Genomic DNA, 13,571 nt, shown 5'->3' with positions numbered 1-13,571 from the left:
CTGGGATTCACAAGAAAATGATAAATTTATCATCACATCACGGTAGCATTGCAGATAGCCAGAATCAGGATCATAATGGGGATCATCTAATGTTCTTTAGACTTCTGCATACTTGCCTGTTATTGCCTGTTATTTTCACACGTTCGGTAATCAGTTATCAGTTAAGTCTCTTGTGAATCAAAGTATTTTCTGTTTATTTCTTGCAAGGAAGAAAAGCTAAACATAGACAGACCGTGGAAAGCTTCTTCTTAACGTAGATATAGTATTTATACATTCACAGGGATAACACCTTGCTTTTAATATGCTTTAAAAAATGGAGACAGGCAGCAAGGTCCCAGACCTGAGGGGAACCTCAAGATGCAGTTACAATACATGTCTGATTAGATATTGGAGCCTTCATGGACAACTCTATAGGTCCAGAGACAATCACACCTTCTTCTTCCACCACGCACTACATCTAGTGTTGTGAAACTTCCTCACAGTGAAACTTCCTCACAATTAAACTTATGATTAGCTTTAGACATTAATCTAATAAAACAAAGGCATTATTATATTTTACTATTACACTGTCTGTTTACCACCTGACTTTTTGTTACCTCCGGCCTCCAGACTAGCTCTTTTGGCCCGTGATTAGGGATGGGTATCGTTTTTTTTTTTCGATACCGGTGCTTTTAAAACGATAGCGGTGCCTAAACCAATACTTTTTTCTTTTTTTTTAAAGGACAAAACAAGAATTGAATGAACAACATACTGTTTGTAACATGGTGGCTTGCTTTCTCAGCCAGGAAGACCTGTTGCTCGTTTGAGTACATCCTGGTACGAAATACGCAGATTATGGTAGCTTCAGAGAGACAAATTCAAATAAAACGTTTGGGTCCGTAGACTTCCTAATAAATGTTCAATCTTAAATCACAAAGTTAGAAAATTAGTTCCCCTTGTGGTCCACTGGCAAACAATCATTTTCTATTGGTGATCCCTTTCGTAGCTCAGATGGGCTCTTAATTGGGTGCCTGAGGTGCAAAGAAAGACAGAGAGGTGACAGAGAAGCTGGCGGACTGTCAGAAAGAGGAAATTGTGACAGAGGGGTCACTTTTTTACGCAACAGGCATGAATCCACTGTGGTCGCTTATCACATGGTGTCCCTACTAAGATCCCTTCTTTCCTTCTTTCCTCTTTTCAAAATGACCCAAATTAAACACAGTTGGAGTTGATCAAGTCACTTGTTTCCACCAGTAATTATCAAAAAACTCCCTCAAAGATGGCGAGTGGGATGTATATGGATAGTTCAGCCGCATACTGGTGCAGGTCTACATCACATACTTGCGTGCAAATAATAATAATAATTTATCCAAACCCTCGGTTCAGCAGCGATATTCCAGTCAAACAATCAACCACTGAATTAAATTCAAAAGTAATTAGTAAACATGTTGGTGAAATCACTCTCTTCATATTAATTACATTTGGGAATCACCACTTTTGATAGACTTTTGTTATCATTTTTAAAGAAAAGACTTGGAATAAAACACTATTTTAGCTGTATTTCACAGGGGAGTAAGATAACATAATTGTAGCCCTGTCTGCACTAAACACAACAGTTCCATTAAAATATTCATACATAAAACAGATGTTTTATTTATGTGTTTAACGATGAAATGATCTTGCAAAAACAGTCGGGCCGGCAAAGATGTTTTTCTTTCACCACGGACATGATCTGAGCTGCACTAGAGAATATAATAATGGTCACACACCTTACACTATTATGTGCCTCCCCGCCCTCACACACACACACACACACTCCGATCAGCAGAAGCCAACATGATGAGAGATGTATTTGTCAATAATACATCTCTCAGGAACCAGCGTGTGTGTCAGGTGGTGTGTCTGGTCTGCTAGTCTTTCTCCCTGCATGGGTTGGTGTCCTTGAATGCCTCTCTGCCTGATGGATTAAAAGATGGATGGGTTTATATACTGTATTGTATGGATGAATAGGTAAATGCATCCTGTGATGTTGTTTCTTTTCTCAACTGTTCTTCTTCCAATTTCTCCACCTTTCCCACTCCGTTCTGTTCCAACATAAACGTGGAGAAATGTGATACAGCAGTGGGTCAATTAGATTTCACCCCTCCCTATTATCCACAGCATCATAATGATTGAATTAGACAAATAATCTAGCATGCAAAGGTCACTGTGGGCTGATGGGCACTGCTGCATGTTTGATTGGATCTCGTCACGACGGGTCAGCGGACTGTATTGACAAAGCAGTGGGGGAAAGGGAGGAAGGGGACGGAGAGAGACAAATTGAGCAGGAGATGGGAGAAAAAAAAGACAAATAAGGTAGGAAAGAGGAAGGGGGGAGGGTGAGATGACATTGGTGGGGATGAAATGGAGAAAGGTGTTGAGAGGGATCAGGGCAGATGACGGGCAGAGCGAGGCTGAAATGGATTCATGTAGGAAGACAGAAAAATGTAAATGCAACAGACGATGTGTTCTTTCAGTTGTTCTTGTTGCTGTACCTTTGGTACAAGCAGAAATAAGCATGATGAGGTCATGCATCATTTGAGAGAAAAGATCATGTCAGTAAAGTAGTTGATGAAAAGTAGTACAAAGTGTTTCTCACAGAGTCAGTGTACATATGTTTTGGTCATAGATCTGTGGTCAAGATTCAACTTCTGTTGGAATATATAAATATATATATATATATAAAGAGAGAGATAATTCCTCCTAAAATGATAAATAAAATGATAGTATGATAGAATATTATATAATGAGTGTGAGTTGTTCAGCGGGCAGTGGGGTGTTTTGTGATTCACACAGGCCAGTTGGCCCCTACAGATGGTCCCGCAGATAAATGTCATGTTTGAAATGTCACACAACGCCATTTTTTTCACATGGTCACTGCTGGCAAGACTGTAAGTAGCTTGCTCAGCCCACTTGGTTTGTGTGTGTGTGAGTGTGTGTACTTTGAGAAAAATGCCTCTCAAAAATCAAAACCACAGGGTTGTTTTTTGAGTGTTTTTCTGCTTTCAAGTGTTCATAAGCAGCTTAATTATGCCAACCTTCTCCATTCTCTCCAATCGAGTCGCAGCGAGATCCTCTATAATGAGAAATATTCTAATTCTAATCAAATGCAAACAAAAACACCGTACCCCTCACATCAGCAAAAACCTATAATTTTCTTAATAGCAAGATGTAATTTGTGAAGCATCATTATTCTCTCGATGGATCAGCATCAATATATCAATTTACAATATGTATAGTGCACATTTTTATTTACAACAAGAAGCCGACTGTTCGAGGAATGAGGTGTGGAATGGGCTTCCAATGACATCAGGACAGCAGAAGCACACCTCTACACACTATATTAGTACTTGCTTGCGCACTTGAAACTGTAGTTTCTTGATTCATGAGCTTCAGCTTATTCTAAATGTAAATTATTCTTCCTTGCATGCAAAGTTTTGCTGTTTTACATATTTGCTGGTGTTTATGTTGTAATTCCAACGACAAGTGCGACGAAGTGAAGGAGATGTCAATACAAACATTGTGTACACACAGAATATGATATCTTTAACTGAAGAAGAAGTGTTGCCTTGTGTTTGTTGGGGATCGATGTGTGTTAATTGGAGACACTTTATGGAGGTCAGCCAGGCAAAGCAAGGTGTGTTTTTAGTCTGGAATGATGATAAATATTTGCAAAATGAGGTGTGTAGTTCTGAATCAGAACATCCCATCTGCATTGTGCGTATGTGTGCTCATCGTTTTTTATTCCAGGGCATAAATGTTGTGCAGCTCCATGTTCGTATGCATTCATTAGAAAAATAGGCCAGTTCCCACGAGAATCTCCTACTCACTCTGTCACTCTCTCTCTGTCTCTCCACATATTTTCACGTTTGTCTATTTGCTCTTGTTTTCACACCATCATACCTTCTTCCTCTCACCTTTCAATCCTTTTCTCACTCACTTCCTTTCAACCTTCCTCCACCTCATCACTTTGTCTCCGTGAGTTCGTCACTCGCTCACACAAGCACTCGCCTGTTCATTGGCACCCACTCAACATGCGGCTTGCCCAAAATCGTACTCACTTACACTTGTTTTCTCACTCTATCTCCCTCTCTCAGTTGTTGCCTTGCTGTGTATCCTTCCCTTTAAATCTATACTATTAAGTTTCACAATGGGATCGATGCTGCGTCAATAGGTCGCACTCTGTAAAAGCGCTCTGTCCTTAAGATGAGGGAAACCTTCCTATTAGTTCTTCTTCACACTCTCCGTATAGGTTTGTCATCACTCATCATCAAACTCTTCGGCAGCATCATGACCTTCTCTGTCAATCAGGTATCTCAATTTTTGTCTCTGGTCTTCCCGCACCATATAAATCCTTTTGCATGTTTTGGTGCATGAGTCGCAAATAATACAGCATGGCCTGCTAAAATGGACTTACTGTTTACCTTTCAGGTTTTATTAACTGATGACTTAGCATTAATGCCAAAAGAAAAGGGCTTCCTAAAGGTCCTTCATAGCAATCAAAATGCCAAACTCATACTGCTATGGTTTGAAGTAAAACCATTCAAAAAATGACTTATTGAATTATTAAAGAGAAAGGTAGAAAAGCACAATCAAAAAGTGTAAGGATTTGTTGAGAAACCAATGTGGGTCTTTTAGGATGTTGTGCACTCCCAAGACTCAGTGGATGCAATAATGGATCAGTAAATGTCAACCATGAGTCAGCGGCGTCCTCTCATCAATTGGACAGAACAGCAGGGAACAATCAAATGAAAGAGGAAAATAGAGTCAGGCAGAAAAAATGTATTTTATTTACTTAAATTAGCTCATTGGCAAACAGCAATTGGGCCAGTTTTCAGTGGAAGTTGACAGTAGATACTGGCATAAATGAATTGACTGACTTTTCTAAAAAGAAACAAAATATTTGCCCTCAGGGATTGGATTTATTTGATTGGATAATATTTGCCCTCAGGGATTGGATTTAGTTTGTTTTTAGCTGAGAGGTGTAAATGAATACTTGACAAGTTGCTGACATGTGATACAACAACTAAATACATGAACATACCCGTGAAATGTGTATTTTCTCTTCCGCACTCTCTCTCTGTGTTTGTCTTTCTCCCCGGCTCACATACTCCTTGTCACTCCACATTAATGTGCTGAGACCGGGGTCAGGGCCAGATCACAGCTTCCTGCGTTTGCTTCCCATCAACACTCTGGAGGTTATGTTGTCTTATGCAAAAGTAGGAGGGTGGGTGTTTGTGTGCCTGGGTGTTTCTCTGTATGTATGTGAGACATAGAAAGGGGACATCTCCAGTTCTCAGTGTGTGTAAGTGTGAAACCACTCAACCTCTATGATCTCCTTCTATTCAATACAGAGGAAGAAAACAACTAAAATTACTTCAATACGACGTGATAATCAGGGATCATTACCAGCACACTGTGGTTTGGTCTTAAAGCATGTTGTCCTCGGTTTAATGATATTGAACAAGGCTTGAAAGCGTATTGCTGATGCTGTGACTGGCTCTTGATAATAGGTGTTCTTATTAAGGTCTATTTGCCATACAAATGACAAAATGGGGAACATTAATAACTCATGTGCAGTTGTAACTGACGGGGACATATGCTACTAGGCTGCTAGTAGCATATGTCCCCTTGTTCTGATTTCATACAATTACGTACCATAACAAGTTCGCAAAAAGGCATAATAAAGCTTTCCAAGCGATCGAGTCTGCTAGCGAAGTTGGGTGGCTAACGAGACAACACGTTATAGTAGTTTATTGAAAAGAAGTATTGGTTACATCTTTCCCAGTCTCATTCCTGACCGCAAACCATAGATTTGACTCTGTAGCTGATTAGCAACACCAGCTGCTGCTATTTTGTACACTTCGTTCTCCAGCTGGTCAGCACTGTCAAGGCTTTATACTGTTGGTCAAAACTGAGATTCAATTGGAATGGATTTATTCATCAAAATGTTCACCATTTCAAATCCACTGACCACGCCCTATAGTGCAATTGACGCTCAGATATTAATTCTAATTAACTGAACTTACTAACATCATTTAACATACATCAACAGCAAGGTAATTATTCAGTTAAATCATCTTTTATGTTCAAATGAACAGTGTTGGACCATTTCATAAATTAAATGAGTTGTTCTCTTCAGTTCGACCTCATAATTAAGGTAATAAAGGTACAGAGTTGCTACATAATTCTAGATATCGTCTTCTTTTTCACTCGGTGCAGTTCATTATATCACTGCAGCTTCTCAGGGGTCCAGGTAATTCATCCAAATCTAGTTCAGAATAAACCTCTGACCACCATTAGACATTCTTTTTAAAGCCAGTTTCCATTGTGAACTCAATAGTTACTCTTTAATAATTCAATAAGTCATTTTTTGAAATGATAATATTTTGAATGCCTACTCTCTGTCTAAGAAGATCAAAAACGAAGACCACATACAGTATATACTGTATATATATCAAACAACCTTGGAGGTAATATTAATTTAAGTCCTGTTTGACTGCCTCAAGTGGTTTCTTGTCACGTTGCATGTTGTGGGGGTTTCAGATTGAGAGGTGTCGCTTCCTATCAAGGGTGATGGTTTAAACCTGTCTTATTTGGGCTGTGAGCCCCTTAAGACCAAGCCGTGTTTTGTCTTGAGTGTTTCAGATGCTTTTAACACTAGAAAACACACTTCTTTGTGAGGTGGTCAGAAAAATGTTTTTTTTCTGTATGCTTTTACTCAAAGCATTTTAAGAACCGTGTGCGTGATGTAAAGCTGGAGATGGAACACTTCAGGCTGCACTGCTGAGAACGCACCAAAATCAATAAAATCTTTTTATGTTTTTGAGGGTGTCCATTTGTATACATACACTGCTCTGAAAAGTTAAAGAAACAGTTTGAAAACACATGAGATCTTAATGTGAAAAAGGAATGAAAGGATGCCACAGCTTCTGATGGAAATAAAAGTTTCAGCCTACAGAGTACTTCATTTCTACACCCGGAAAATCAAAGTGAAAAAAGAATGTGACAGGCTAGTCCGTTTGGCCAAATGTCAATTTCTGCAACTCAAAATGCTTCTCAATATATTGTGTGGCCCCCATGTGCTTGTTTGCATGCTAGACAACGTCACGGGATGCTCCTAATGAGATGACGGACGCTCTTGTGGGACGTCCTCACAGATCTGTCTAAGGGCATCAGTGGGCTCCTGCAAAGTCTGAGGAGACACTGGGCGGCCCCATCTGATGGACCGAAACATAATGTCCCAATGGTTTTCTATAGGGTTTAGGTCAGGTGATCGTGAGGAACATTCACTTGTATCAAATCCTACATCCTCTAGAGATATGCCTGCATAGGCCGGACATTGTCGTGTATCGGGAGGAACATTGGACCTACTGCACCAGCACAGGCTCTGACCCTGAGTTGAAGGACTTCATGCCGATACCTAATGGCAGTCAGACTGCCATTTTCTAGCCTCAAGAGGTCTGTGCGTCCCTCCATAGATATGCCTTCCAAAGCCATCACTGACCGGTCATGCTGAACAGTGGATTTGTCTCAATGGCTCAATCGGAAATCTCCACACCTTCCGCTAACTTTGTTAGGGTTTATGGCTGTCCCAATGTCAAATTGTTTGAGGGGTCTCTGGCAGACATTTTGAGGCCTTTTTGAACCCTTTGCTTAAGTCAGCATTGACAAAGGGAATTACCCAAGCGCCATTGCAATGTGACGTTATAAACAGGATATCCAGTGAAAGCACGGAGATGTAAAAAAGGTATTTTATTAAAATATGTTCAAAACAATAAGGATTAAAGTCAGCATTTGGTCATTTATTCAACAAAAATGTAATTTTGTCATTCAAGCAATTTTTACAAAAAACAGTAAAACATTATTTAAAATTAACTCATCTTATAAGGAAAGAGCCCGGAAGACGTTCAAAATAGAGAGTTAACATAAGAAATAAATCCCCATGGTTGTGTCACAGGGACATTGGGCCTATATATGTGTGCACCTTAGGCACATGCCTAAGGCACATACTTAAAAGTTTGCACATAGATAATAAAGCCGTCATTAACATTTTTGTCACATTGAACATAGTCGTTGACGGTGTATGTGTTTTTGCAGCCATCATGTTTTTCGCCCTCCAGCTTAGTAACACAACATCACAAGTGATGCAGGAAATGGAACCCATGCAGCTATTGACCACAGTTATGTTTGTGATTCTTGATGATTGTGATTGGAGGTAATTTGCCTACGTGAAGCAACATAGTGCTAGAGCTGCACTATAATTATAATCTATGAGACCAGGGGGGTACATTTAAAGTGGCTGGTGACAGACTATTTATAGCTGATCGCTGATTTCTTCTACATGAGTTGCTGCTACTCAAGTGGAGAGGCTGTGGTTGGTGGATGCCTGCTTGGCTCTCCAGATGAGACATTGTGGTTGGTTGCCCTCTCTTATGATGTTGCATGTTCATTTTTCAGATTATTGTTTTGAGAAGTATGATTTGTCAAACATGGCAAACATTTCTGAAATACCATTGAATAAGAAAAAAGTCATACTGATTCATAGCCAGAGTAAACATTGTAAGCCAAGTTGTAATAAACCACAATGATCCTTTTTATTTTGTGAGAGACTGCCTGAGTGTTTGCTATATTAGACTGGATAAATCATTGTTTTAACTCACTCATTCATTTCCTTCTGTTTTTGTGTCCCAAAGGTACTACAGCGCCACCATTTTGCAGATGTCAGGAGTGCGGGACGACAGGCTGGCAATCTGGCTGGCCGGACTCACCACCCTCACCAACTTCCTGTTCACCCTGCTGGGAGTGTGGCTGGTGGAGAGAGTGGGCCGCAGGAAGCTCACCTTGGGCAGTATCATTGGTAACTCATTCAACTTGTCCACATCAGGAAGTGACATATGCAGATCCCAATGCTCATTTACTCATTTACACATTGTGTGTTATCATTCTTTGGACAGGGACGTGTTTGAGTTTGAGTCTGCTGGCCATTGGTTTTCTAGTGACTGCCCAGCACAGCCCTCCTGTCACCTTACACCCATTAGACCCATTGATGGCTAACTCTACCTGCTCAAAATACCAGTAAGTTCATACTTGTGTTCAGTTTAGCATTCATTTAGCTGCAATGGCCTGCTGGCTCCTCCGCTGTGAAACAATAAACCCTCCCCATCCCCCTTGAACACAACCCATGAGCAAAAACAATTATGAACTATTGATACAATCTGCCTTATGCATATGTATATATTCATAAATTTTTCTCTTTAGTGTCTACATATTTATTTTTGTTCTTTTAGTGTGTCATTGTAATTCTGTGGAAGGGGGCCATGGCAAAATAAGAATTGTATTGTACAGAGTAACTAGTTAAACTGTGTACATCAATCATAATGAATATCTTGAATCTTAAAACTGTTAAATCTCCTGAGGACTTAAAATGACTCCCATTAAATTCCCCTCTCCACCTGCTCTTCACAGGGGTTTGCCATTATGTCCCATTATGCATGAGTAGAAGAAAGCAGATAGCTGCGGCAAGATCCTTATTCGCCTAAGAGCGTGTCTGCTTTTTGTAAAAGTACTCAACACTTTTCACTGTCAGAATATTAAATCCAGGAAAGCACACGGTACGGAGTACGGAGTACGGAGCACTGGACGATAAATACGTCCAAAGGGATATTTGCAGTGAGGTTATTTCAAGTTTTCATACATACATACATCAAATACCAAGGTGAAAATTAATGTCAGCATGTACGATAATGCCGATCAGATTCATGCCCTTTACTCACCAAGAAGATCTTAAATTATTTAAGAAAGAATACTTCTGCTTTTATATTCTTCATATCTTTATGCCTTAATAATAATCCAATCATCTAAAATTCACTTCACTGTTGCCGCAAAGGGCAAACACACACTCAGACTGCGTGTGTTTTTTTGTGCATGGTACAGAACAGATGCCTTCGTGTCCCAATTTACTCTCTCTTACACTAGATGAGGCTTATGTGTAACTTTGCGTTTCATCATAACAACAAACAAGGCCTAATGGACTCGCTGTCTGGCACCCACACACTATAGCGCACACAAACGCATGGGGAATTTGACGAGATGAGTGCTTTTACCACACTGTAGTGGCTTCATTGAGGTCACTTTAGTCTACTCTGATACAAGCCCACATATCCCCTCAATGACCATAGTATCAAAGTCACCACAGGCCCCCACCAAACTTTATGGGTGGGACGTCTTATTGAAGAGTGAATTCTTAAGAAGTCCTCAGCTGGGTTGTGTGAGTACAGGTCACTTGCCTGGTAAGTGACGCAATCTCTTGGACTTGTTACCTCATGATTTAATAATTGTGGAAGCGGCTGACACATATTTACACTCACCGGCCACTTTATTAGGTACCCCATGCTAGTAACGGGTTGGACCCCCTTTTGCCTTCAGAACTGCCTCAATTCTTCGTGGCATAGATTCAACAAGGTGCTGGAAGCATTCCTCAGGGAGTTTGGTCCATATTGACATGATGGCATCACACAGTTTCCGCAGATTTGTCGGCTGCACATCCATGATGCGAATCTCCCGTTCCACCACATCCCAAAGATGCTCTATTGGATTGAGATCTGGTGATTGTGGAGGCCATTTGAGTACAGAGAACTCATTGTCATGTTCAAGAAACCAGTCTGAGATGATTCCAGCTTTATGACATGGCGCATTATCCTGCTGAAAGTAGCCATCAGAAGTTGGGTACATTGTGGTCATAAAGGGATGGGCATGGTCAGCAACAATACTCAGGTAGGCTGTGGCGTTGCAACGATGCTCAATTGGTACCAAGGGGCCCAAAGAGTGCCAAGAAAATATTCCCCACACCATGACACCACCACCACCAGCCTGAACCGTTGATACAAGGCAGGATGGATCCATGCTTTCATGTTGTAGACGCCAAATTCTGACCCTACCATCCGAATGTCGCAGCAGAAATCGAGACTCATCAGACCAGGCAACGTTTTTCCAATCTTCTATTGTCCAATTTCGATGAGCTTGTGCAAATTGTAGCCTCAGTTTCCTGTTCTTAGCTGAAAGGAGTGGCACCCGGTGTGGTCTTCTGCTGCTGTAGCCCATCTGCCGCAAAGTTCGACGTACTGTGCGTTCAGAGATGCTCTTATGCCCACCTTGGTTGTAACGGGTGGTTATTTGAGTCACTGTTGCCCTTCTATCAGCTCGAACCAGTCTGGCCATTCTCCTCTGACCTCTGGCATCAACAAGGCATTTCCGCCCACAGAACTGCCGCTCACTGGATGTTTTTTATTTTTCGGACCATTCTCTGTAAACCCTAGAGATGGTTGTGCGTGAAAATCCCAGTAGATTAGCAGTTTCTGAAATACTCAGACCAGCCCTTCTGGCACCAACATTCATGCCACGTTCAAAGTCACTCAAATCACCTTTCTTCCCCATACTGATGCTCGGGTTTGAACTGCAGGAGATTGTCTTGACAATGTCTACATGCCTAAATGCACGGAGTTGCCGCCATGTGATTGGCTGCTTAGAAATTAAGTGTTAACGAGCAGTTGGACAGGTGTACCTAATAAAGTGGCCGGTGAGTGTACATATGCCATGCTAGAAGGCACTCAAGTTGATAAGCGGCGTTGGGTTTGTATTGTGTTGTAAATGCTAATTAAAGTGATGGTGTTTTATATCTTTCAAAACCATATAAAGAAAAGCTGCAAATGTCATATATATATATATATATACATATATATATATATATATATATCTCCACACCTTCCCTCACTACCTCTGCTTCCGTCCGGCGCTAATACATGATTTTATTTCCATCTAGTTGACTTTAGTGCAAAATCTGAGCAAGGTGCCCTACACAAAGGGAGGCCGCAGCCTGCAAAAAATAGACCTCTGAAACAAAACACACACACCATGGGCTTCCAGCAGGATCACAACAACAACAACAAACCTTACAGAGCTGCAACATGCCCTTGTGAATAAAAAGGATCATGCTCATCAGAAAATTAGCTGTACATACATATCATAGAAGGATAGAGATTTAATATTGGTTAATCCCTCACCATTTGTATTGTGCTCTTAATTTTGATTAATTGTTTCCTGCATGATGGGAACAGCCTGTACAATAATTGAATTTGGGTAATGAGACAAGTGTCAATTAGAGGGGGTGGGAGGCGGCTTTCTGTGACAGCCCTGTCTTGTGGAGCAGCCTAGGCGGATAAGTGCATCCTTAGAGTTGGAGTGCAACTCAGTGCTACGCTTCCGAATAGTCGTTTATTAGAAGTGAAGGAATGTGTCACTTGATGAGCCACCGCCGAAGTGCGATTGATTGTGTCAGGGACATTACTGCTAATGTGTCTGCTGTTTGGCTTGCAGGCTGTGCGAGCCGTGCATGCTGGATCCCGGGTGTGGTTTCTGCTACCGTGAGAATGCCTCAGTGCTCCTCGCTTCCTCCTGTGTTCCAGTCAATAAGGCCTCCACCGAGCGAGCAGCATGGGGCGGGTGAGTCACTGGCAGCTGCGTGAGTGCTTGTTCAGGATGTAGTGGACGGGGGAAGAAGGTTTGTTAAAGAATTGACAATAAATGGGTCCAAAGAGTTTTGGTTAAATTTGAAATGATACCTTGACTTGATGTGGTGAGTTGTTAGCATACACCAATACGTGTGTCTGCCTCTTCCAGGTGCTCCAACTCCAGCCTAATTAAAGATCAGACCTACTGGGCCTACAACTACTGTCCCACCTCCTACTCCTGGCTGGTCTTACTGGGTCTGGTCCTCTACATAGCTGCCTTTGCTCCAGGTACAGGTTGCCCAGACGTCATATAATTGCAGATGTCATGTCAACCTTTCCACTGAGCCTCCACATTGAACGTTTCTCCATTCCCTCATCCTTTGTCTCAGGGATGGGCCCAATGCCGTGGACCATCAACTCAGAGATCTACCCTCTGTGGGCGAGGAGCACAGGCAACGCCTGTGCAGCAGGAGTCAACTGGACCTTCAACATCCTAGTGTCTCTCACCTTCCTACACCTGGCTCAGTACTTCACCTACTTTGGTTAGTGTCTGGGCTGCAGACATTCTGAAGCAATTTCTTTCTTTTTGTGGGGAGAGAAAAAAAAAGTATTTAAATTAGTGATTTTTCTTATTTATAAATCCACTCTACACTCAATTTCATTGAGACTTAACACGTCCTGTCAGGATCAACACTACCATCCATCAATGCTGTCAGTCCTCGTCCGATCCTGTCGTATCCAAACCTCATGCATGTCATACAGCCTTACCATATGTCAAAACCAGAAAGGCTGTAAGGGCTGATTAATTTTCTTCATCCATACCTCCTAATCAGGGTGGCTCAACAGCAGGTTTCTCCTCAGACAGGAAGGAACTGACCTTTTGTGACGCATGCGATCGATCCATCAGGGTCGGCAGCAGAGGCATCCTGAAAGGCAGTGGGTTAATGATTGGCCTGAGGTTGATCAGAACTGTTAGCTGAGAAAGAAAAACTGTTTGAAAGTTGAAAAAAAACATTGCAATGAAAAGGGCAACAGTATCAAGGG

At 41.5% G+C, this 13,571-nt stretch overlaps 1 protein-coding gene across 2 annotated transcripts in view; it reads left to right on the top strand.

The window, feature by feature from the left end:
• LOC119210574 (proton myo-inositol cotransporter-like) overlaps positions 1 to 13,571 on the top strand; it is a 42,650-nt gene that overhangs the window by 26,532 nt on the left and 2,547 nt on the right. For both annotated transcript variants that reach the window (XM_037460733.2, XM_037460732.2), the window contains 5 exons: positions 8,715 to 8,878; positions 8,976 to 9,096; positions 12,394 to 12,519; positions 12,697 to 12,815; positions 12,917 to 13,069. In XM_037460733.2, coding sequence (XP_037316630.2) covers positions 8,715 to 8,878; positions 8,976 to 9,096; positions 12,394 to 12,519; positions 12,697 to 12,815; positions 12,917 to 13,069 — 683 coding nt within the window. The remainder of the gene's footprint in view (positions 1 to 8,714; positions 8,879 to 8,975; positions 9,097 to 12,393; positions 12,520 to 12,696; positions 12,816 to 12,916; positions 13,070 to 13,571) is intronic.

Source organism: Pungitius pungitius, chromosome 2, assembly GCF_949316345.1.
Source record: "Pungitius pungitius chromosome 2, fPunPun2.1, whole genome shotgun sequence".
In the NCBI taxonomy this organism is placed as follows: domain Eukaryota; kingdom Metazoa; phylum Chordata; class Actinopteri; order Perciformes; family Gasterosteidae; genus Pungitius; species Pungitius pungitius.
This window is presented reverse-complemented; position numbering and strand designations above follow the sequence as displayed.